The following is a 22,184-nucleotide window of genomic DNA, read 5'->3' on the forward strand; positions in this document are numbered from 1 at the left end:
CGGCCTGGGGAGGCTCTTTCTCTTCCCCCTGCCGACGAGGCCTGCACACCTTGCCCAGCAGTAAGGTCTCCATATTGGTCTCTCCACACACACAGCGCTGGCATAGAGAGGTGCTTCATAAGGAACGGTTCATTCGATCACTTCATTTTCACGAATCTCTCCAAGCTAACCAGGCGGCCCTCTATCCCACCCGCCATGTTGCTGAGCTACAAGAATGTGACCACACCACTTTTTCCTTGTCCATGTTGGACTAGAAAAGAAGACAAGAAGCAGGGCTGGCTTCTTTACTGCTGGGTCGGGTTTGGGGGTGACTGGCCCTGGCTCTTGCATGGCATGACCGTGCTCCTGACTGAAATGTACCTCTGGCATTCTAATCCCCACAGACTGTTCCAGAGGCTGCCTGGCCTCTTGCCAGCTCTGCTGATAACTAAAGCGTTTCTTCCTCTCCTGGCAAAAAGGGTAATTCTTCCTGTCATGACTAAATGCTTGAAACAGACGAAAGCTGTAGTTCATTAAGTCTTTTGGGAGCCTGAAGTCTGTTAAGTGGGAGGAGGGGAGGGGAGGGGAGGGAAAGGGCGAAGGGAGATGGAGGGGGTTGGAAGACAAAGGCGGAAGGGAGAGAAGGGCGCGCTCAGCTCCAGCACAAGCTCCTGGAGCTGAACTTTGGTTATACGAAGAGCCGCCTTAATGTCGTCAACCCCGTGAGCCTGGGAGGTCTCCCTCGGGGTAAGGGCCTGTCTCGGCTCCCCCAGGCACCATTCCCTCTTTGCTCTGTGGCTCTGCTAAGGAGCACCCTTTGGGGTGCAGCGTGAGAACACTCCTGGGAAGGCTCAGAGGACAAGGGCATGGAAAGTGGCCTTGGGCCTTCTCCCCGCAGCACCCACACCAGAGCCACCCCCAGGCTCTCTGGTTAACGCCAGCCAGCATTAGGGCCCCGCGCGAAGGCAGCTGTGTCGGGACTGGCATTTTCCCCTCTCAGTGGCTCTCCCTCCGTTGTGCGTGAACAACCATTCGTGGCTTACACGTGTGGAACCTCTCCTCACCCCCACATCTGCCGAGTACATTCTTAAATAGTTTACCAGATTCAGTCGGCCCAGCCAACAGATGCGGGAGACACAGTTATCATCCCCATGTCACAGAGGACACAAAGTGCAAAGAAGTGATTGGCCCAGTTTGCTGGGCAGTGGCAGAACGGTGATCCCCACCCCCACTCCCGGCTCTTGTCACCCCACATTCGGAGCTCTTGGATTCTGTGTGGTATCACAAGCATGTGTAGAGCAGGCAGAAGCTCCACAAGGTCATACGAAATTTTGCCACAATTCTTTTCTAATCTCTTTTAGAGATTAGAAAATAATTTTCTTAAAAGAAATGCTGGTTGCACCCACTGAATGGATTCTTATAACACTCTGAGCGGTCCCAATCTGTGTCTTGAAAATGGACATTTCAATGAAATAGTTCCCCTTGGCCTTTACCAAAAGGTGAATTTCCACAGTCTTATAAAAACCCATATCCAGAGCTGCTGCTGCTTTCCAGGTGCACATTTTCACTGGTGATCAAAAGATAGGCCTCTGTCACTCAAATCAGTTAGAGAGGCCAAGCCTGTTACCCACCAACCCCCACCCTCAACTCCACCCCACCCCTGCCAGGGGTGGACTCTTACAAACAACCTCCTGCCTTGGTTTTGGAGGAAGGCTCTTTGCCTGTCTCACCCTCACCTCCTTCCCTCAGCAGCCTGCAAAGGCAGGCAGAGCTCTTACATTTCCCGAAATGGTTCTGGGTATGGGGGAAGGCGTCAGACAGAGGGTGCATGTTGTGTTTTGAACTGCAAGGGGGAGGCCCGTGCGTGCTGCGGTGGGGCAGGAGAATCTCAAAACACCCTGAAAATCTGCTCTGGTTAAAACTTCGAAGCACCAGAGAGCCAAGCTCCTGCTCAAAAGTGGACTTCGTTTATTTGTTCCTACCTGCCTTATTTGTAATAGATTTTAAGACGGCTTCAAAAGCAGGCTACAGACTGTTTAAGAAAAAGAAAGAACAAAAGGAGAGCGTTGATACTAAAACCTGATCTTTAGAGCTTCCCAGTATCGGCCCTGGGATTTCTTAAATTAAAACCACACGACTTCACCTCCGAGGACACCATGCCAGGAGCAGTTAAGGCTGTCCAAATGGGGTTTCCACGGCAGTATTTTGTCGGTACGTCTCTCTCCGCAGAAGAGTGACACGTTCAGTTGTTTCCAGACCTTATAACCATCTGGAGTGCCTCACCTTTCATGATTTTTGGTGACCTCTTAGACAGTAAATTCACCGGATGTTCAGAATAAGGCCAAAGGACTCTTCCGAGAAGACTGGGTGACCGGAGGAATTCTTGCTGGCCTCTGATTAGCTCTGGTGACCCTGGGCACATCATTTGGCTTCTGTGGGTGTCTGTTTCCCCACCTCTAAGGGCCAGACACTGGACTAGCTTATTTCTGAGATTTTTCAAGCGTTGACTACAGTTGTCCCAGGAGTTCTTTCAGAAGAGAAGGGTCAGGGTAGGATAGGGGTAGGGGCGGGTCCCACGGGGCTCACTACAAGCCTCAGATACAGCTCGACAGCACCACAAGGAAGGCTTTTCACCAAAAGTAAACAAGACTTGATGTGAGGGGCAGCAGTGGGAAACAGTGTACACGTGGCAGAAACTAGCCAAGGAAGAACAGGAAAGACAAGAGAGGGGAGAGAGAGAGATGCCTTGCCTTCAGTCCAGACTGTCCATCAACACCTCTTACATCAAGAGTATAATAGGAAACATATGAGGGAGCCTGGCTCCCATATGTCAGAGTAGCATCCCCTAGCCTTCCAGTGAATGACTAGATGCCCCATGCTGCCCCCTGCACACGGCACGGACGCCGAGTACAGGCTGTCCCCAGTGGGTGGAGTCTGTGACAGTGCCATCGCTGGCTAATGAGCATCTTACTTTGTTACTCTGACCACCCAGCATAGGTTTCAAAGGGACAGTCTCCAGATTTCTTTGGTTTGGTCTTTGTGGTATTTTAAGAAAATTTCAAGGTGTCGCCAACACTTATAAAATTGGGCAATTTCACATTAACATCCAGATTGAAGACTTTTCCTGAAAAATCTAACCAATCGCATTTGCACTGATTCTCGCCAGACCCATGTTTGTTGGCTGAGATGGAGTAGCAAGCACCCCCTTTGGGGAGAATCTGGGGTTCTCCATCTCGCAACAAGCACACATCTGACGCAGCCAGCTTCATTTGCTTCTGTCCCTGCCAGGTTCCTCAGGGTTTGCAATCGATTTGAGCTCCAGACTTGAGAATATTCAAGTGCAAAGCACTGAGAAGGGATCCCACCGCCTCCCACCTGGGAATGGGCTCCTATCCTGTTCCCCTTGCGCAGCCAACAGGTCTAGTCCCACACCCCCTGATTCTATCCCCTGCCTAGTCTCTGACCTGAGCATATACTTTTCTCTCTTGGCCCTTTCTTTTCTTTGCTAGGTACTTTCGAAAATATGACCCACGGTTCAGGATCCACTGCAGCCTGACATCTCCTCGTCAATGCTCTGATCTGCCCAGGAGTACACATGCTTTGCGAGCCTCATTATTCCCTAATTCAGCAGAGGGGGGAGGACTCTAAAATGGTGTGCCAGGAACTGAAAACAAGCTGTCATGTGAGTCTACTGCCCTAGTTCAAAGTTGGAATGTCTTTTTTCCTTTTTTTTTTCTTTTGGGATTGGAAACTTTATTACGATGGCGCACACATGCTAGTGTGGTTATGTGTTTCATGGTGCACGACCTCCCTTTATCAAACACATCTGAGGACCTGCTGTGCACGGGGTTCCATGTGGCGTGCTCTATGTGGGTTACTGCCGATGCTCATTATAACCTTCCAAGGTAAATATTTTCATCACCAGATTGAGAAAGCAAGGCTTAGAGAAACCACGTTGTTAGTCAGTTATATGGCGTGAAATCCCGCCCCATCTTCTCCAAAGCCTGCCAGACCCCTTCCATTAAGAAAAAGTTTGAAGATACAGTAATGGTGAAAGAGTACACATTAAACAGAAACCAAAGGATTGGGCTGTGGCAGTTTCTCGTTTTTTGTTTTTTGTTTTTTTTTCTTGTCAAATATGTTTTCGGTTAACTTCAAATAATTTAAGGCGAATTTTACCTCACGTTGATGAGTCAGAGGCCAGTTGCTTTTTGATACTACCTAGAAACCCAGAATGCATATAATGCAAAAGATTGTCCGCAAATAGTCTCATAAAAGCATGACTTGGAAATGAGGCATCCCCTAATAGGAGCCCTTCAGCTCTGTGAGGGTTTTTCCTCACTGGGACTTTGCTTTCTGAACCAAAACAATGACAAACTGTTGGTGCCCAGCTGTGGGGCCAGGACCACTAGGGGAGGGCCATCAAGGTCTGGGACTCGGGCGGGGCCCAGCTGCAGACTGCAGGTTCCTGAAGCAGGCTGGTCAGCTAGTCACTGAGCCTCATAATCCCAGTCTCTTGTGGCAAGAAAGGCTTTTAGTAACTGGACAATGTGATGGTCCCATAAAGGGGTATGAAATGTGGGCCTAAAGTCAGAGCACTGAGTAGGGAGTATAAGTCCCTCTGGCCTCTATGAAATGCCCCTGAAACACCCCCTTGCAGCAATAATTGCATACTATTTTACCCCAGTGCAAACCTAAGCCAGTCCCTTCTCTCAGAAAGAGCCATGAAGCCTTTACCTGGCTTAGACAGCTAAAACTGCATTTTGAGTGCAAGGACTAGCACTGTGATTTTAAAAATGGATAATTAACCTTGGGGAAGTTGGACATCATGGGTGCAAAACTCAGGTTCTCAAATATCATTCGCCATTTAGAAGGCTAGGATGTCAGCTTTCTACAGGGGGCCTCACTAGACTGTGTGTTGGTGGTGTTGGTGAAGGGAGAGTTAGGGGAGGCAGCGGGCTTGGTTGGTTGGCAGGAGAATTTGAAGTCTCTCCATGAATTCCCAGTCCAGTCAGCTCCCTGAAGCTTTTCTGGCTTTGAAGCCTCAGCTATTAGTCAGGTTTGGACAATTGACATCTGGGCTATAGTCCCTCTGAGGGCATCCAGACAGCATCCTTGCTGTTCCGAGCTCGCTAATGAGCCGTAGGAATTGGGATTCAGACCAAAGGCCTTTCCTCTGAACCCTCCAATTCCTGAAGCCCACAAACAGCACGCTCAGTGTGGCTCCCAGCCTCCTGGGGCTCAGATAATCCCAACTCAATGACTCCCAACCCCACAGAACAGGCTTTGTGAGTGCACAGATCACATCTCCAGCCAAGGTGAGGGGTGGGGCCTCATGGGAGGGGCGGGGCCTCAGGCAGGTTTGTTGGGGTTGTTTCATGGTGGGTCTCTTACTGTGGTCAAGGCTGAGCGCCGCGTTGATGAAAGCGGCCGCTGGGTAGAAGAAGACGCTGAGGTCGAATGTGGGCAGGTCGTCGGCCTCAACGCCGTGGTATTCGATGGCCATGTCGCGGTAGTAGTCGGGTCCAGTGTCCACGTTCCAGCGACCCTGAGCTGCATTCAGCACGTGCGTGAAGCCGGCCTTCTGCAGCCCATAGCGGTCCAGAGCTGTCGCCCTGGGCCGGAGGGGAGAGGCTGGTTAGCTGCGTGGTGCCTTGGCCTGGATCTGGGGGGTTCTCAGGGGCTGCCCTTGGTTTTCTGCTGTCAGTGCCAAAGTAAGGCCTAGTCACTGAAATGAAGGACTTCGGTCATCCAAAGCCCTGCTCTAACTGACCCCTTGGCTGCATGTTCCTGGCTCCGTCTCTTTGAGAAGGGTAAGAATGAAAGGTGGGGTAGATGAGCTAGTCCTTGGTCCGTTCATTCTTTCATCATTCACCAAGCACAGAAGAGCTGGTGTAGACACTATGCCCTAAATTTCATATCCCCTAAAAGGTCACCAGAATGACCTGTTCATCTCATCTTTAAAGCAGGCCTTTCCTCGGAACCTTCCAGATGTTTATAGGGTTTCGTGGGTTGGGGCTCGAATGAATGGTTTAAGATGCTGTTTCCATGCAAAGAATTGATTGAGATTGGGCAACATTCTTGACATTGATGTGCACACGGGTGGTGAACACAGTGTCGAACCCTTACTTTAATGAGTGAATCATTGCCTAGCTGGGCAAAGCATTTTTCTGAGGAGAGGTATTTGAGTTGTCTATTGTTGGAGTTGATTTTAGGAAGTTCCTGGAGTCTACTGTGATTTTCTGATTTCTATCCTTACCTTTCTAGGCAAGAATTTCCAGGAATAAGGAATAAAGTCACATTGAAGTTGGTGGCCTTAGAATATAGGGCAGAAGTACATGGTCAGAAGCAGTGAGAATTATTTATGTCTAGAGAGGCCAGGGGGGACTTTCAGGGGTGAGGGCCCTTTGAGTTTGCCTTACTACAAATGTCAGCGCTTGGTGACAGAGGGGAAGAGGGAGGCAAGGGTAAGGAAGTAGCCCGAGGGGTGGAGGCTGGAGATAATGAAGGCCTTTCAGGAAATGTGTATTACTTCCTGTAACCAATCATTAATCACAAATAATGATTTAGAATCGCACGTGTGCCAGGCACTGTCCTGGGTGCTGACGATGTAACAGTGAACGGGTTAGTCAAGGTCGCTCTGGAAGCATAGATTCTCATGGGGAGAGCAAATAAACAACAAATGAATAAGCAAGATCATTTCAGTTAGCTGTATGAGCTGTGCCAAAGGGCTGTGGTCCTACTTTAAGTAAGGTGGTCAGAGAAGACCTTGCTGGAGGTAGTATTCAAGCTAAGACTGAGGGATGAGGGGCTAGGCAGGGAAGAGCGGGAGGAAAAGTGTCTCTTCCAGGCCAAGGACACAGCAAGTGCTAAGAAGAGAAGGTGAGCACGTGTGGCTCCAGTAGCAAGGGGACAGTGGTACAAGAGGAGATTGGAGAGGTAGGCAGGGCCAGGTCATGGTGGACACTGTAGGCCACAGGGGAGAGTCTGCCTTTTACCGATAGGGTGGTGGAATGCACCCCCTGCTACGGAGGGTTTTAAGAAAGCAGTGAGCATTGTTTCCTTTTTAAAAAATCAGTCTGGAGATGTGTGGACATGGATTGGAGAGGGGAGAAAGTAGAAGCAGAGAGCTCTGTTGGAGGCTGTTGTATAGCCAGGAGAGGAAGGCGGTTGGAGCAGGTGGGGTCACGGGAGGACATGCTGATGGACTGGGAAGGGGGCTGGGAGGGGGAAGCTGATTTGGCCAGAGCATAGCTTGTGAGAGGAAGAGAGAGAAAGGTCTGGAGAGGGAGTGTAGGGTTGGATGGTGGAAATCCCTAGATCTGTATTTGGGGGGCTCAAGGACAGCTTTTGACTGTGTTTGGGGAGGGTTGATCCTAACTAGGTTTTAAGACGACATCTCCCATCAACAGGGCAAAGGCCAGTTCTACAGTTCAGGAAAGAGATGACAGGGGTCTGGATCCATAACAACAAGAAGCCAGAAGTGGCATTGTGCTCCAGCTGAGGGCTCATTTCAAGGTCATCTATAAAAGGATGTAGACAGAGGCACCATATTGAATGTTAACACTGATCAGTACCTTGGGCCAAAAGGAGCCTTGCAGCAGGAAACATATGCCATGGCCCCTTGGCCAAGGGCCCCTGATCTGTTGCTCTTTTCCTGGAGTGTTTTCTTGGTCATGAGAGGAACCATGATGGAGTCCAGTATTTGGGAAAGAGAGACCTAAATGCAGACACTGAGCTTTTAGAAACATTTGCAAAGAGCCCATTGGAACTGAGCCACGGGATGGTGGAGTGTTCCCCCAAGCCCCCCAGCTGGTCTTCAGTGCTGCCATCCTGACTATGGACCACATTCTGCTTTCAATTTTTCCTCAGAAAGACCTGTTTTTCATTTTTCTTCTCGTCCCAAAGTATGTATACAACAAACATTATGCTTTTGGGACATAGATCTGCGCTCAATTAAAGCTTCCACTAATGCAGGCCATCTTGCTGAGTAGCAATCAACCTCACTTTGAGGTTGAGCTCAGTGGAAAAATTAAAATTAACTGTCCTTGACAGGAAGTTCCTACCCACCATAAAGACTGTTCTCTCTGGGTTCAGCAACTGGGTTTCAACATAATCAAGTGGCAGTTTGAATAAATAGCAATTTGCATTTGCTGCTGTGGGGGTCAAGGATCAGGGTAGATATGTGACAAAACTCGTTGCCTGACACCTCCACAGTCAGCTGGCAGAGCTGATTTTAGCTATGTCTGAAGGAGAGGAAAGGGCTCCTGGGGAGGATCAGAACTGCTGGGTGTCTGAGGCCCCCTGCAGGTTTTCGGGGGGCTCTGCAGCTGCCAGAGCCCAGAAAGGGAGGTGGTGTCCTTGCAACGCTCTGGGGATTTCTCCCTAGCTTGACCCTCAGAGTCTAGTTGAGTGCTCAGAAGAGTATCCATGACAGAATGGGGATCTGCAAATAGGGAAACTCTTAGTACATTTGGTAAGCAGTGGTTGTGACAGAGACAGGTCCCCAGCTGACCCAAATGTCTGGCTCAGCCATTCCTGGGAGTGGGGTGGGTCGGAGGGGGCAGGGGGATTTCCCTAGCCCTGTATTGTGGTTTTCTTCTATGTTAAAGCTGCCTGCTTAGACATGTTATGTGGAAAAGAGACTAAAGAATGTGTTTCTGCTGAGGAGAAAATCTCCGGAGAAAAAAGCAGACTTAGAAATTTACCTTTAGAACCTAGGTGATGCAGAAGCCTTAGTTTCTGGATGTTTAATTAAAAAAAAAATCCCAATGTAAGCCATGTGTTTATTTAAGGAATAATATGTCATCAAAATATATCATCTAATTATAAAAATAACACATGCTCAGTGCAGAATGTGAAAACCTATACACACACACACACACACACACACACACACACACACACATCACCTGTATTTCTACCCCTCCCCTAAGATTAAGTCTATTTGCTTTTTGATGTAAGATTCTCCAGTTACTTCTCTATGCATAGATTTATATATTTTATATAAAGATTCATTTTGGGGTATGATACCATATGTAAGTTTCAAAAACTTTGACATGGTGTTACATTGTAAACATCTTCCTCTGCCAACACATAGCCTTTAATAGCTGCATGCTGTTCCAGTCTATAGGGAAATCTCAATTTTACCTCACCCAGCTCCTATTTTTGGACGTTTTTTCCCTCTCTCTCCCTCTCCCTCTTGCTCTTGCTCTATCTCTATCTTTATCTCTCTCCTGAAGGGGTAGTGGCGGGTATTATAAGAAACACTATAAATGAACAACTTCGCTGTATTTCTTTGGGCACATCTCTTAATTATGTCCTTAGGAGAGATTTCTTTTTAAGTGGAATTGCTGGGTCAATGGGTATGAGCTTTTTTAAAACACATTTGATATATGTTACTAAATTATCCTCCAGAAAGCTTGCTCATTTTACAGCCTGATTTTTATTCTTTGCTAATTTCATAGACAAAGAAAAAGAAAAAAGAAAGAAAAAAAAGATGTCATATTTCCATTTCTTTTAGCAATGAGGTTGGACATTTTCTCACACATTTACTGGAGTCGTGCGGTTTACTTTTGAAGAACATTGCCATATCTCTGGGGGGGGGGTTGTTTTTGTTTTTGTATTTTTCATATCTCTGTTTTTGACCCAATTCCCTTTATCTCTCTCCCGGTGAACCTCTGTCCTGGCTCTGGATTCTTCCTCTAGATTGGAGGGCCAGAGAAATAACTTCCTTCTGGCAGGGACCAGTTTCCTCATTCAGAGACTTCCCCTCCCTTCCTCTTTATCTTGCCTGGCCCAGCCTCCTCCTGGTCCCCTGAAGTTCCTCCAGGAAGCTTGTTTCAACCCACCTTGAGGAATTGGGAATAAGAGCACTCTTGGTGGGGCAGTCTCCTTGGGCAGCACTCCTGACAGTCCACTTCTCCAGACCGCCTGGTGCCCTCCTGACTCCAGGCCCAAAGGCGTCGCTATCTGCCCAAAAGCCCATTTTCCACGGGTGTTCTTAAGCCCAGGGGAGGAGGGACACGCATGCCTACATCCACACAAGCCCTCCCCCAGCTCCCCTGCTGTGGGAAAACAGCTACTCCCATGTTGCCAGGATTCTGCAGTGGGCGCTAAAGAAAGGCCGCAGATGATTGGACGGTTCTCCACACCCCTGGGTCTGGGAGATTTCGTGCCCCCTACTGTAATCTGGCACCCTTTTCATTTGGGTGTGTCTGACATTTATGGCCTCGTGTCATTTCATGGGCATGATGGGAACCTTCTCCTTTGGAGTTCTGACCATACCTACTCCTTGCTGGTGGGTTTCAAAACGGTGGACACATTTCTAGCTGTTGATCTCCATCAATTCACCTGATCTGGAAGGGAAATTTCTTGGCTTTCTAGTTTCTTGGGTGTTCTTGTTACTTGCTGCCAATGAAGCTGTTTGCCTTTGAGGCCCCTCCTAACGCACCGGGCTGCCAGGTGCAGTGGGTAAGCTTACACACTGCTGCTCGAGCTCAAACAGCGGAACCTCTGGGACCGGCAGTTTTCTCTCTTTGTTAAACAGAACCAATTACTCTGGCAGCAGTTTCCTTACAAGATTCTTGTAAACTGAATGATGCAACACTCTAGTTTCTTTGAAAGGTTAAAAGAGAAATTCAAGAGGAAAAAAAGGAGTAAAAAGAGGAACAACAAAATGTTATCTATCGGTGGCTCTCCCTCGATAAGGGGATGATGGAGAATTTTTCTTTTCGCCTGTAGATTTCGGTAATGAATGTGTCAGATATTCATTTAATACAAAAGCATATGCCATGATTTTATTGATGTTTTCCTTAGTTGTCGGGAGACACTGGCAACTCAAAGATACAAGGTGGCCCCAGGGTGTTAAAGTCTTGTTAGAAACTTCTTCATCCTCTGCCCCGGGGATGGAGGCTGAGTGGAGAAAGAGAACTTGGAGGCCTGGAACTGAGAAATGATGCCGTATTAATAACTAGGCTAGGCATTTTGCTACCCATGAAAGGAAGTGGTCGATGTTGCTTGAGGTCCATGCTGAGAAGCTGGCAAGCCCCAACCCGGTCCCCCCTGGTCACTCTGCCCATGACTGGTGCCCAATTGTATCTAAGTCACCTTTGGTACTTGGAGGTTCAGAATCCAGGTCTTCTAGTTCTTTCCATTAACATTCAGCTCATTAACTGGAAACCTTGTAAAGCTGTGTTTTCACTGCTTCCTAAAGCAGCCATGGAGAAACCCACCCTGGAGAAGCCTGTCAAGGTTAGCTCTGCTTGGCGCCTTGAGGCTGAATTAGTTCCTTCTTTTTTGGGGGGGTGGGGTGGGGCGTGAAACGGTGCAGCTCTCCAGGGTACCAGTCAGAGGCCCTCTGAGCTGGCGGATTTGCTCTCACCTCACTTTCCAGTCTCCTCAGCTACAGGCCGGGCCTGGAGATGCCTCTCCTTTTGAGGCTGTTGGTCTGACTGGGAGGAGAAAGGCAGAAAGGGTAAGATAGCAAGACCCCTTGAAAGCATGCTCAGCCTAAGTAGGGACAGCCACAGGGAGGGGTCCGGCTTTGTGGGGACGGGCAGCTGGCTGTTGATGATGCCCCAAAAGCCAGACCTTGGAGGCAACTGTATTTTAATAAAAATGGAGAGCTCCTTAGCAGCCCTGTCACTCAGGTGACAGAGCAACTTAGCGCCTGCCTCGGTGTTGACTCACAGGGATGCTGACGTGGGGAGGGAGAAGAGCGATTTCTCAATTTTCCTGCTTCAGCCAAGCCTATGGGAGGCTGTCCTGCCTGGGAATTTGCAATCACTTTGACAGTAGCCAGGATATTTCCCCTCCTGCTGACTGCAGGGGAAAAAAAAAGAAAAGAGAAAAAAGATTTTGCTAAGCAAATGAAAGATGTGAATAAGATTAAAGGGAGAATATTTAAATTACAGAAACTTAGTGCTTTCAAGCATACTCAAGCACTTTTGAAGCACCCATTTAGGGACTGCTGATTGATAAGAGGCGATGAATTATTCTTATCTCATCATTGACGCCAGTCCTTGGCTCTCTGGAGGGCAACACTTGGTTAACCTAATTTGAATCTAATTTGAATGACTTAAAAGTAATAAAACAAGTATGTGCTTGAACCTAATAAAGCCTAATTTATTTAATAGCACATTTCTTAAAGAATTTCATTCTAGAGCGGGAAGGGACCTTTGAAATCATCCCTTTATTTTACAAATAAAGAAACTGAGACCCAGAACCGGAAAATGTTTTGCGGTAGGCTGCACATAAAGACCATCTGCACTGGGGGCTTGAACTCTGGGCCCTGCATCCCATTAGGGGCCTTTTGCTCTACTCCATGCTGACCCTACAGCTCTGCCTATGGCCAGTTCACATCCCCTACCAAGGGAAGGGAAGTGAGTGGGGAGAGAGAGTGTCTGTGCCTTGAGCCTGCCAGAATGACTTCTGCTGAGAATACCTGAAAGGTGGCCAGTTTGCCTGGCCCAGCCCCTTTGACCCAGCATGGTCAGTACCCACCAGATCTCCCCCTTGTCTGTGGCTTCTTCTCATCCGGTCGGAATGGTGGCGTCAGCTCTGCCCTCCCTGGGCTGGTAAGCAATGGGGACTTGGAGTCACCACTCCACTTGGCGAATCCCCTTGGAATAAGCTGAGACTGGGAAAATGCTCTTGAAGTTCTGGCCACAGGCTCCTAGGGTTTTGGTGTGGCACTGCCTCCCTAGGACTGAGGTCACGTGGGTTCCTGGAAGGCCAGCTCAGTACCTGTGGAGGTGGTTGGGGCATGAGCCAGAGAAACACATCAGGAGGGACCTTCCTTCCAACCTGACCTTGGGTTCATCATAGCATCTCATGGAAACAATGTGACCAGGGCTGTTTTCTGTCCCAAGGCTGCCCTTAGCACAGGACCCTTCATGGCAGAGCACAATGACTGTTCTTTACCTACTTCTCACACTGGGAGTTGAATTTCGAGAACCTGCCTGATCTGTAGTAGTTCACACATACTGGGTATGCTCTCACTGTGCTGAGTGGCATCCGTATTAACTCACTGGATCCATATCTTATAGGGAAAGGAATAGAATGTCAGAAAGCACGAGTGACTTGTCCAAGGCCACAGGGGGACCAGTATTTGACCAGGCACGAGGCTTTGGAGCAGATGCTTGACCATTCTGCCTCTCTCCATAAAGAAGCCCTGGAGGCACATAGAGAGGTCGTTAAGGGGAAAGGAAGGAGAAGAAGTGAGCTGCTTCTTTGGGCTAAGTCTGGTCCTCAGCAGGTCCCAGGCATCACCGGTCCAGGCCAGCTGTTCTGGCTCCCCCAGGGCTTCCGTCCTCACTCTTGGATCCTGACCACCCTACCTTCCAGAGCCTTGATAATTGCCTTTCGAAAATCTTCAGTGCTTTTAAGGAAAGGAAAAGTTCAACCTAAATGCAGCTATCAAATTAAAACCCAGGCTTTATACACAAGGAGCCGGCTGTGAGTTTTTTGCTGCTGTCTTGGGCAACACCTTCGAAGAGATGGAGAAACACAGGCAGCCGTGCCTGCTCTCAGCAGGGTTATAACCCCATGTGGCTGCCGTGTTGAAGGAACCCATCGCTCTCTCAGTAAGCATGTGTGAGTCTTATTCCCCTTGTAAGTGGGTGTGGAGGGGCGACCCTGAGCAGAGATGAAGACGAGTACTGTGCCATGCTGGCTTCCGCCCCCTGCCCCCGTGGCGCACTCGGGTTATACACATAGCTGTGGAGCCTGCCCCGACTGGGCGTGAGTGTGTGCGTGTGTTTGGGGGCTTGACCAGGAAGCACTGGAATGAAATGAAGGGGTAGTGACATTTTCCTGATTGAAGGAAGCAGGATTGTGGTCCGATGTCAAGGAGGCAAGCATGTCTTACAGCATCACACTTGTCTGGCACTCTAGTAACTAGAACTTGTCTGTCCTGTTCAGACCCTCCGTGGCTTCCTGAAGAGAGTTCCTGGGCCAGTGTTCAGCCTTATGCAAGCTGGCCCTGATCTATCTGCCCATGCTTTTTTTCTCACTAAGTACCGTAATGATAATGTTTGTTTTTGTTTATACAAAATGTACTTATATTCCCTCTATGTCTTTGAATCTTCTTAGTAATCATTTTTTGAGATAAGAACATAGGACAGAGAGGTTGAGGACCTGCCCAAAGTCACTGCACCGAGAGGAGACTGTGGCCGTGGAAGGCGGTGCGTTATCCTTTGGAATAGTTACTGCCACTCCCTAGGTCAGGTTATACTTTCCTGCCCTAATAACATGAGAGTTTGCCCTGGACTTGCTTTGGCCCCTGAAATGTGTGGGCATGAATGGCATGTGTCACTTCTGAGTCCACTGGTGATTTTCCAAGTCCCTTCTCTCTCCCAGAAGACTGGCAGTATCCCCGATAGGGGCTGCTCTGTCAGCCTGGATCCTGAGTCCTAGAGGGACGTGGAGGCAGAGCAGAGTTCGAACTGGCTCACCACGGACACGTCACGTGCATGAGAAATAAGCCATTACTGTGGTAGGCCACTGAGATCTTGGGGTCCCCTGTTCCTGCAGCACGGCTAAATCTGAGCTGACCACGTGGTGGTCAAACGTGGCTCAGTTCTAGACTTCCTGAGAGTGGACCTCTACCGCGTTTATCCCCTGCGTTCCTGACAAACAATTCTTGCTTATTCTCGCCTCCATTCATTTCTTCATCCTGCATCTCTGCCCAGAACTCTGTTGAAGTCCTACCCATCTTCTGGGGTCCTGCTTGGAATTCACCTCTTCTGTGACGCTTTCCAAGTATCAGGCACTTAGCGGCATTTACTTACTGTGTGCTTAGCACTCTACTTGTTTTAATTCATCTCGTCTTCACCCCATGAAATAAGCCCTATCTCTGTTAGGGTGTAGAGAGGTAAAATAGTCCAAGACACAGAATTGGTGTTTGGCAGAGCCAAGACCTGAAGCCCACACTCCTTCCACTTCATTACCCATTCTCCTTCTGTTCCCTGCTACATTTCTACAGATCCCCCCTCCTCAGCTATAAAAGTGCTCCTTTATCTGATTGACCACATTTTCTTTCATTCTTTTGTTTAAAATAGCATATAATGTATTATTTGTTTCAGGGGTACAGGTCTGTGATTCATCAGTCTTACACAATTCACGGCACTCCCCATAGCACATGCCCTCCCCAGTGTCCATCCCCCAGCCACCCCTTCCCTCCCATCCCCCTCCCCTCCAGCAGCCCTCAGTTTGTTTGCTGAGATTAAGAGTCTCTTATGGTTTGTCTCCCTCTCTGGTTTCATCTTGTTTCATTTTTTCCCTCCTTCCCCCTATGATCCTCTGTCTTGTTTCTCAAATTCATCATATCAGTGAGATCACATGATACTTGTCTTTCTCTGATTGACTTATTTTGCTTAATATAATACACTCTAGTTCCATCCACATCGTTGCAAATGGCAAGATTTCTTTCTTTCTTTCTTTTTTTTTTTTTTTATGATTGACCACATTTTCTTGATCTCAGTTTAGGTATAAATTCTACCATTACTGGGGCAGCTGGGTGGCTCAGTGGGTTAAAGCCCTTGCCTTTGGCTTAGGTCATGATCCCAGGGTCCTGGGATCAAGCCCCACATCGGGCTCTCTGCTCAGTGAGGAGCCTGCTTCTCCATCTCTCCCTGCCTGCCTCTCTGCCTACTTGTGATCTCTGTCTGTCAAATAAATAAATAAAATCTTTTTTAAAAATTCTACCATTACTGGTGATACGAGCTTGGGCTGGTCACTTAATTTCTCTGAACCTCAGTTTCTCCTTTGTATCCCCCACAACACTTAGCAAGGTGCCCAGGAAATGATTGACTGAGCAAATGGATGAACTCTCTGAGCCCCAGTTTGCCCATTTGTAAAATGAGAGTAATAATGGAACCTCCTTCATAGGGTTGACTAGCACAGGGCAAGGCACATGGTAAGATATATATGATACAATGTAGCTGTTATTATTATTGTTAGCTGTAGGAAATGTAAATACAGTATATAATATACAGAGAAAAACTCTTACTTCCCTGGATGGGGATTGGGGAAACCTAGCTTCATGGCAGACGTGATTTGAGGGGTCATTGTAGGAGGCCTAATAGAATCTGGACATAGAGATGAGATGAGGGGCAGGGCATCTTAGGCAAAGGGAATAGTATAGATAAATATGTGCATAAATATGGCCACTGCAGTATTTATGAAGGTGAGAACATGGAACTAACTCGTAAGTCCAACAATAGGGAAGTGGTTAAGTAGAATGACTTTATATCACCTGATATATTATGATCTGATATAGAGCATTATATTATAATTGTATGAGAAGTATGTAGTAAGGAGAACGTTTATGAAAGATGCTATGTGGGAAAAAAGATTAAATGAATTATCAATATGGTTATGATAAAAGCAAGTTTTAAAACCAAAATGATAGGGGCGCCTGGGTGGCTCAGTGGGTTAAGCCACTGCCTTCGGCTCAGGTCATGATCTCAGGGTCCTGGGATCGAGCCCCGCATCGGGCTCTCTGCTCAGCAGGGAGCCTGCTTCCTCCTCTCTCTCTGTCTGCCTCTCTGCCTGCTTGTGATCTCTCTGTCAAATAAATAAAAATCTTTAAAAAAAAAAAAAAAAAAAAAAACCAAAATGATAAATAAATAAAATACACAGAAAGTCTAGGAGGAAATGTTAATACGAGTGGCTTCAGAGTAATGGGGTTTGGTGATTGCTCTGATAGATTTGTTTTCTTTCTTACATTAATCACTATTACTAGAGCTAACCTTTATTGAGCGCTCAATATGTACTAGGCACTGCACTAATATTTTACATATACTATCTCACTTAATCCATACAACCCAATGAGGAAGGTCCTGTTGTTAACCTACTACAAATAAAGAACCTAAGACTTCTATATTTACACAATAAACATGTAATTACTTATATACTAGGAAAACCATATATTTACTGATTTATGTAATACTTTATAACTAAGAGATAAGAGATTCAGATCCACCCTCCCTTTTTTTTTTTTTTTTTTTTTTACTTCAGGGATAAATAAACATTGTTCTGCATATTTCCTTACGTACTGATACTCATTTCTTTACATTTCTTAAAGTGATATTGGGGTCAAAGTATAGGAGCACTTTCTTTAATTTTGAACTCATTTTAGAGTTTACAGAAAAGGTGCCAAAATAATACAGAGATTATCCAATAATAAAAAAAAGAATGAGGTACTGGTCCATGGTACAACTTGGATGAACCTTGAAAACATTATGCTAAGTGAAAGAAGCCAGACACAAAAATCATACCTTATGATTCCAGTTATATGAAATGTCCAAAATAAGAAATCTCTAGAACAGAAAGCAGATGGGTGGTGGTGTGGGTAAGAAGACAGGGAATGGAGGATTGTGAGGTGGTTTCCTTTTGAGGTGATGAAAATGCTTTCAAATGAGTGATGCTGGTTGCACAACTTGGCAAATGCAATAAAGCCGCTGAATTGTGCACTTTAGAAAAGTGAATTTTATGGAATGTGAGCCATATCTCAATAAAGCTACTATTTTAAAAAGAAAGAGAGAAAACAGTACAGGGAGTCTCATACACCCATCACTGAGGTTCCCCTAACGTTCACAATGAGGAAATGATTGGATAAATTACAGGTTGGCACTACTACTACGGAATAGTAAAAGTACAGAATAGTACGATTCCTTCCCCCACTTAAAAATTGTTTAAAAGGAATGAAGCCCCTTTATACATGTGTATATGTGACCTCACATTTGCAATAGTGTACATAAAATAATGCAAGTACACAGGTGAGCTTAATACTGGTTACCCAAAAGAGAATTAAGAGAGGACAGAGGGAAATGATGCACTTTGTTTTTACAACCCTCTCGTTTAATTCAGTATAAAAGGGCATGTAATTTTTTAACGTTTCCAGTTTAAAAATATTAAGAAAAAAAGGACAAGAGATGTTGCCCCTGGGATTTCCCATGACTAGGTAGTTATTTCTAGGTTTTAAGCAGTCCCACCTGCAGGGGTCCTGTGCCATCAGCTCCAGGGGGTGATGGAACCTGAGTGGGAATCGTGGGGAATGGAGGGAGGAGTAGGAGTGCTGGTTAAGATAAAATCTTCTGGGTTGGGCAGAAGCACATTTGAATCCCAGCCCTCCACCACCTCCTGAGCTGTAGACCTTGGGCCAGTGGCTTAACTGCCCTGTACCTTGCGGGAGCAATTAGATGTCCTCTTTCATTGAGCTCTTGTGAAAATAAAATGAGATCATTCATGCAAGGTGCTTAGCACAATGTCTGGAACATAGCAGTCAATAAATGATAGGTATTATTATTATTGATATTATTTATAGGAGATGTGTCCCAGTTGTTTAAGGAGTGGGAACTGGTGGCTGTAAACATCTAGAGGAGGAGACGATGACCTCAACCTTGCCAGGCCTACCATGCTTCCCAGCACCTAAGCTGATGTGCTCCCGTGCCACCAATCTGAGAACTGACTCTGTTCTTGTTGTATTATACCCAGCTAAAGTACAAGGCTCCATTTCCCAGAGTCCTTTGCAGCAAGGGGCAAGGGAGTTCTTGGGTGACCTGTCCCTCTGGAAAGATGCCCTTTTGCTCCTTCTTTTCTCTTTATGCTTCTGTGGCCTGGATCCATCCCACAGATGGTGGCTGGAGCCCTAGCAGCACTCTTGGCCCATGTAGCAACTTTGAGGAAGGAAGCCACACCCTCAGGATGGTGGGGCAGGGGCACAGGAGCCTGACACCTTGATGCCCCTGGGGTGGCCATGCCAGCCCCAGCTCACCTTCCTCTGGACTTCTTTTGTATGAAAGAGCAATAAACGTCTATGTTGCATAAGTCCCTTCTCTGGGTTTCCTGTACTGTGAAGATAAACCCAGCCCTGGCTTCTCACAACACAACTAACCAAAAAAGCAACAGCTCCTGGCTAAGAGCAAGTGAAGGGTGTGACCTTGGGCGGGGCTGGCTCCCTTCTCCTGGGTGAGGTCGGAGGTGGGGCTTGACCCTGACACTTACTCGTCACCGATGTAGAGCTGGGGCCAGACCTCGTTGACGTGGGTGTACTGAGGACTGCCCTTCCAGAAGAGACGCTCCAGCTCGAAGGCTCCTGGGGTGCAGTACTCCTCCTCTTCCACATCCCCCTCCCCCTTGGGCAGCAGCCTCTTGGCAGATGGGTAGGCATTTTGGAGGCTTGTCTTTGGTTCTCGGGATGTCATTTTGGAGCCACAGGATTTTCTTTCCTTCCTGCAAATGGTCATGAGAGAGGGTCAGGATTTGAGTTAACAGGGGACAGAGGTAGGGAATGGTCTTTACAAAAAGAGGTAGGGATAAGCTGACCTTAAGGTGCAGCAGGCATTTCCCATGCCTGCTTAGCTCCCACTTACTCTTCCCAGGCTGCAGGGGTAACTAAGGAGGGCCATGATGGCAGGTAAGCAACATGTCACTGACATTCCAGTCTCCTTCAGTGCAAGAGGGCTGGCGGCCCTCTGACATGGGCCAAGGGAGGTTTGCAGCAGACCTAAGACAGACTTCAAGCCTCAGAAATCCCTGTAGGCTGCTGGTCCTTTGCTTCTCTTCTTTTAGCTTTTAGCCCTGTTTTGGTGCCTCATTTTTCCCTTATCTGATTGGAATCTGCTGGCTCTGGCCATGGGTTCCTGCCATGCCAGGCGTGTGATTCTCCACACCTACAAGGAGCTGTCGGCCAGTGGAAAGGGCACACCTGGAAATCAAGAGCCTGTTTGATCCCAGCAGCCATGCACATTCTGGGAGCTTCAGGAGCCCTGGCGTGGAAGGAGGCTTGGCTGCCTGAGGTTTCTTCGATGTGTTAGGACAGTTGAAGGCAATGTTGGTGGCTCTCCCGCTAGGTGGTTGGCAGTTGTGCTAACTGGGGTCAGAAGAGATGTTCTAAGCTGGAAAGCTGTGCTTGCAGATTGAAATGCATATTTGGAGAGCTTGTCAGGCTATGCAACTGGAATGTGGGAGAAGAGTTTCCATTGTCCCCAAGGAAAGGAATTCACTGTGGAATTGGGCAACATTTGTTCCCTGAGCTGAGTGACTGATGCATCTCGACTCAGAGATGCCTGAGGGGAAGCTAGGCTCTGAGACTGGCAGGGAGGAGAAAAGGGCAGCAAGACTGAGAAACATGGAGTTGAGTGATGGGGAGGGAGTGTTATTTATTTAACAAATACTTATCTGGTACTTACTTTGTGCCAGACACTGTTCCAAGTGCTTTACAATTATTAACTCATTTAATCTTCTTAACAACCCTCTGAGGTAGGCATTATTATTATTATCTCTATTTTGCAGACAAGGAGAATTGTAAATTGAGGATGTCTGTAACACAGGGTCTCAGTCTTCTGAGAAAGAAATAGTTGCTGGGGGGAGGGGTGTGGCGAGGATGCAGTGTGAAGCAGGGCAGGCCAGGGATTTGAAGAATGTAAGTAAATTTGCTAGCCTGGGGCGCCTGGGTGGCTCAGTCGGTGAAACCTCTAGACTCTTGGTTTTTGCTCAGGTCTCAGGGTTGTGGGATCGAGCCCTACGCTGGGCACCACACGCAGCATGGAGTCTGCTTGGGACTCTCTCCCTCTGCCCCTGCCGCCACACACTTGCACACTGTTTCTCTCTCTCTCAAATAAATCTCTTAAAAAAATAAAGTTTGCTAGCTCCAAAGACCAGTAGGATCATTTCAAAGGACTTAGAACACAGCTCAGAGAGGTTCCCACTAGTCAAAAGGTGACAATTTGAACATGAAGAATAAAAATAACTGCAATGGACTGAAACACACCAAACATTTAAATCATAACGATACTTGAAGCATTATTCAGTGTTGGAAGACATAGGGGAACTGCTCATTATTTTGAAGACAGGTAAGTAAAGGGAAAGAACCTAGCATTTGTTGTTCCTTTCTGATACAAACTGTACTACTGGGTGGATGAGGGAAGTTTGCTCTTATAGCAGTATTCCAGATAATAAAGAAGAAAGACAACCCCATTTTACAACATGTGACAGACTATTAGATATAGGCATTTAGTACTGTCTGTTCACCACACAAGAAGAGAGAATGAGACGTTGCGGACCTTCTATGGGGGGAACACACCATCGCCATGAGAGTCTCGCCAAAGGAAAACCTGAATCTTAGTAGAGCCCTCAGAGTCTAGACCTAACAACCAATTTGCAGGAAATTCCAAGGACAGCTAAATTATACCATAGGCCCCTACCTTTTAGAAACACATATCAAAATATTCACAGATGAAATGATATAATGTCTGGGATTTGCTACAAAAATATTCTTAGGGAAAATGTAACAGTATATTGTGTATGGAGTGGGGAGTAGAGGTGGTAGTAGGTAAGAGGCAGGACTGGACATGGATGGTGGTGGTTGGGGTTGGATGATGGTTGTAAAGTAGCTACTGTTTCTCTTTGTGTGTCTTTGATATTTTTCATTTAAAAATGTGAAGAAAAGGAAAGAGCTAAAACTGCTCTGAGGAACGGGATTCTCCCAAGTTCACAGCAGACAAGTTAAAGGATCACTAGCTAGCTGTGTGTCTTTGGGGGTCATGGGAAGCCAGGATCTGTGACTTCTCCTGCAGCATCCTGATTTGGGCGTTTTGGCAGCGGAGGTGACCCTTTGCCGGATTCTCTCAAAGTGTGATCGAAAGACTACCTCTGTTTTTTTGACTGTTTCCTTTGCTGTGCAGAAGCTTTTGATTTTGATGAAGTCCCAAAAGTTTATTTTTGCTTTTGTTTCCTTTGCCTTTGGAGACATAAAAAAAATAAAAAATAAAAAAATAAAGACTACCTCTGTCTGAATCATCCGGCACTTGCTAGAAATACAGATCCCTGGGTTACATCCTGGCCTGGGGCTAGGGGCCCGGGGGTATGCATGTTAACAAGCTCCCAAATGAGTCTGATGGTCACTGAAGATTGATAGTGATTGCCCAAGAGTGTGGCTAAAGAGGCAAGGAGCTGGGGAGTCAACAGAAGGATAGAGAGGGATAAAGGTGTCCAGTCTCCTTCCTAACTTCTCACTGCAGGAGGGGCCCTATCTCCAGCCCAGAATAAGGTGCAGGACTGGTGGAGGAGAGAAGAGCCAGACGATGGCTCCTTGGTGTTTATTTCTTGAGCCCGAGGGTCTGACAGGCAGTGAAAGGATGGAATGAGTGAGCGGATGGCTGGCTGGGGAGGAGGGTGAATAAGGCCTGTGCTCACAA

General features: G+C 47.2%; 1 protein-coding gene across 3 annotated transcripts in view; it reads right to left on the bottom strand.

The window, feature by feature from the left end:
• Positions 1-22,184, bottom strand: part of DUPD1 (dual specificity phosphatase and pro isomerase domain containing 1) — a 35,082-nt gene that overhangs the window by 4,091 nt on the left and 8,807 nt on the right. For all 3 annotated transcript variants that reach the window (XM_032313881.1, XM_032313882.1, XM_032313883.1), the window contains 2 exons: positions 18,991-19,218; positions 5,374-5,594 (listed from right to left, as the gene is read on the bottom strand). In XM_032313881.1, the coding sequence (XP_032169772.1) occupies positions 5,374-5,594; positions 18,991-19,218 (449 nt within the window). The remainder of the gene's footprint in view (positions 1-5,373; positions 5,595-18,990; positions 19,219-22,184) is intronic.

Source organism: Mustela erminea, chromosome 14 (genome assembly GCF_009829155.1).
Source record: "Mustela erminea isolate mMusErm1 chromosome 14, mMusErm1.Pri, whole genome shotgun sequence".
NCBI classification, from domain to species: Eukaryota; Metazoa; Chordata; class Mammalia; order Carnivora; family Mustelidae; genus Mustela; species Mustela erminea.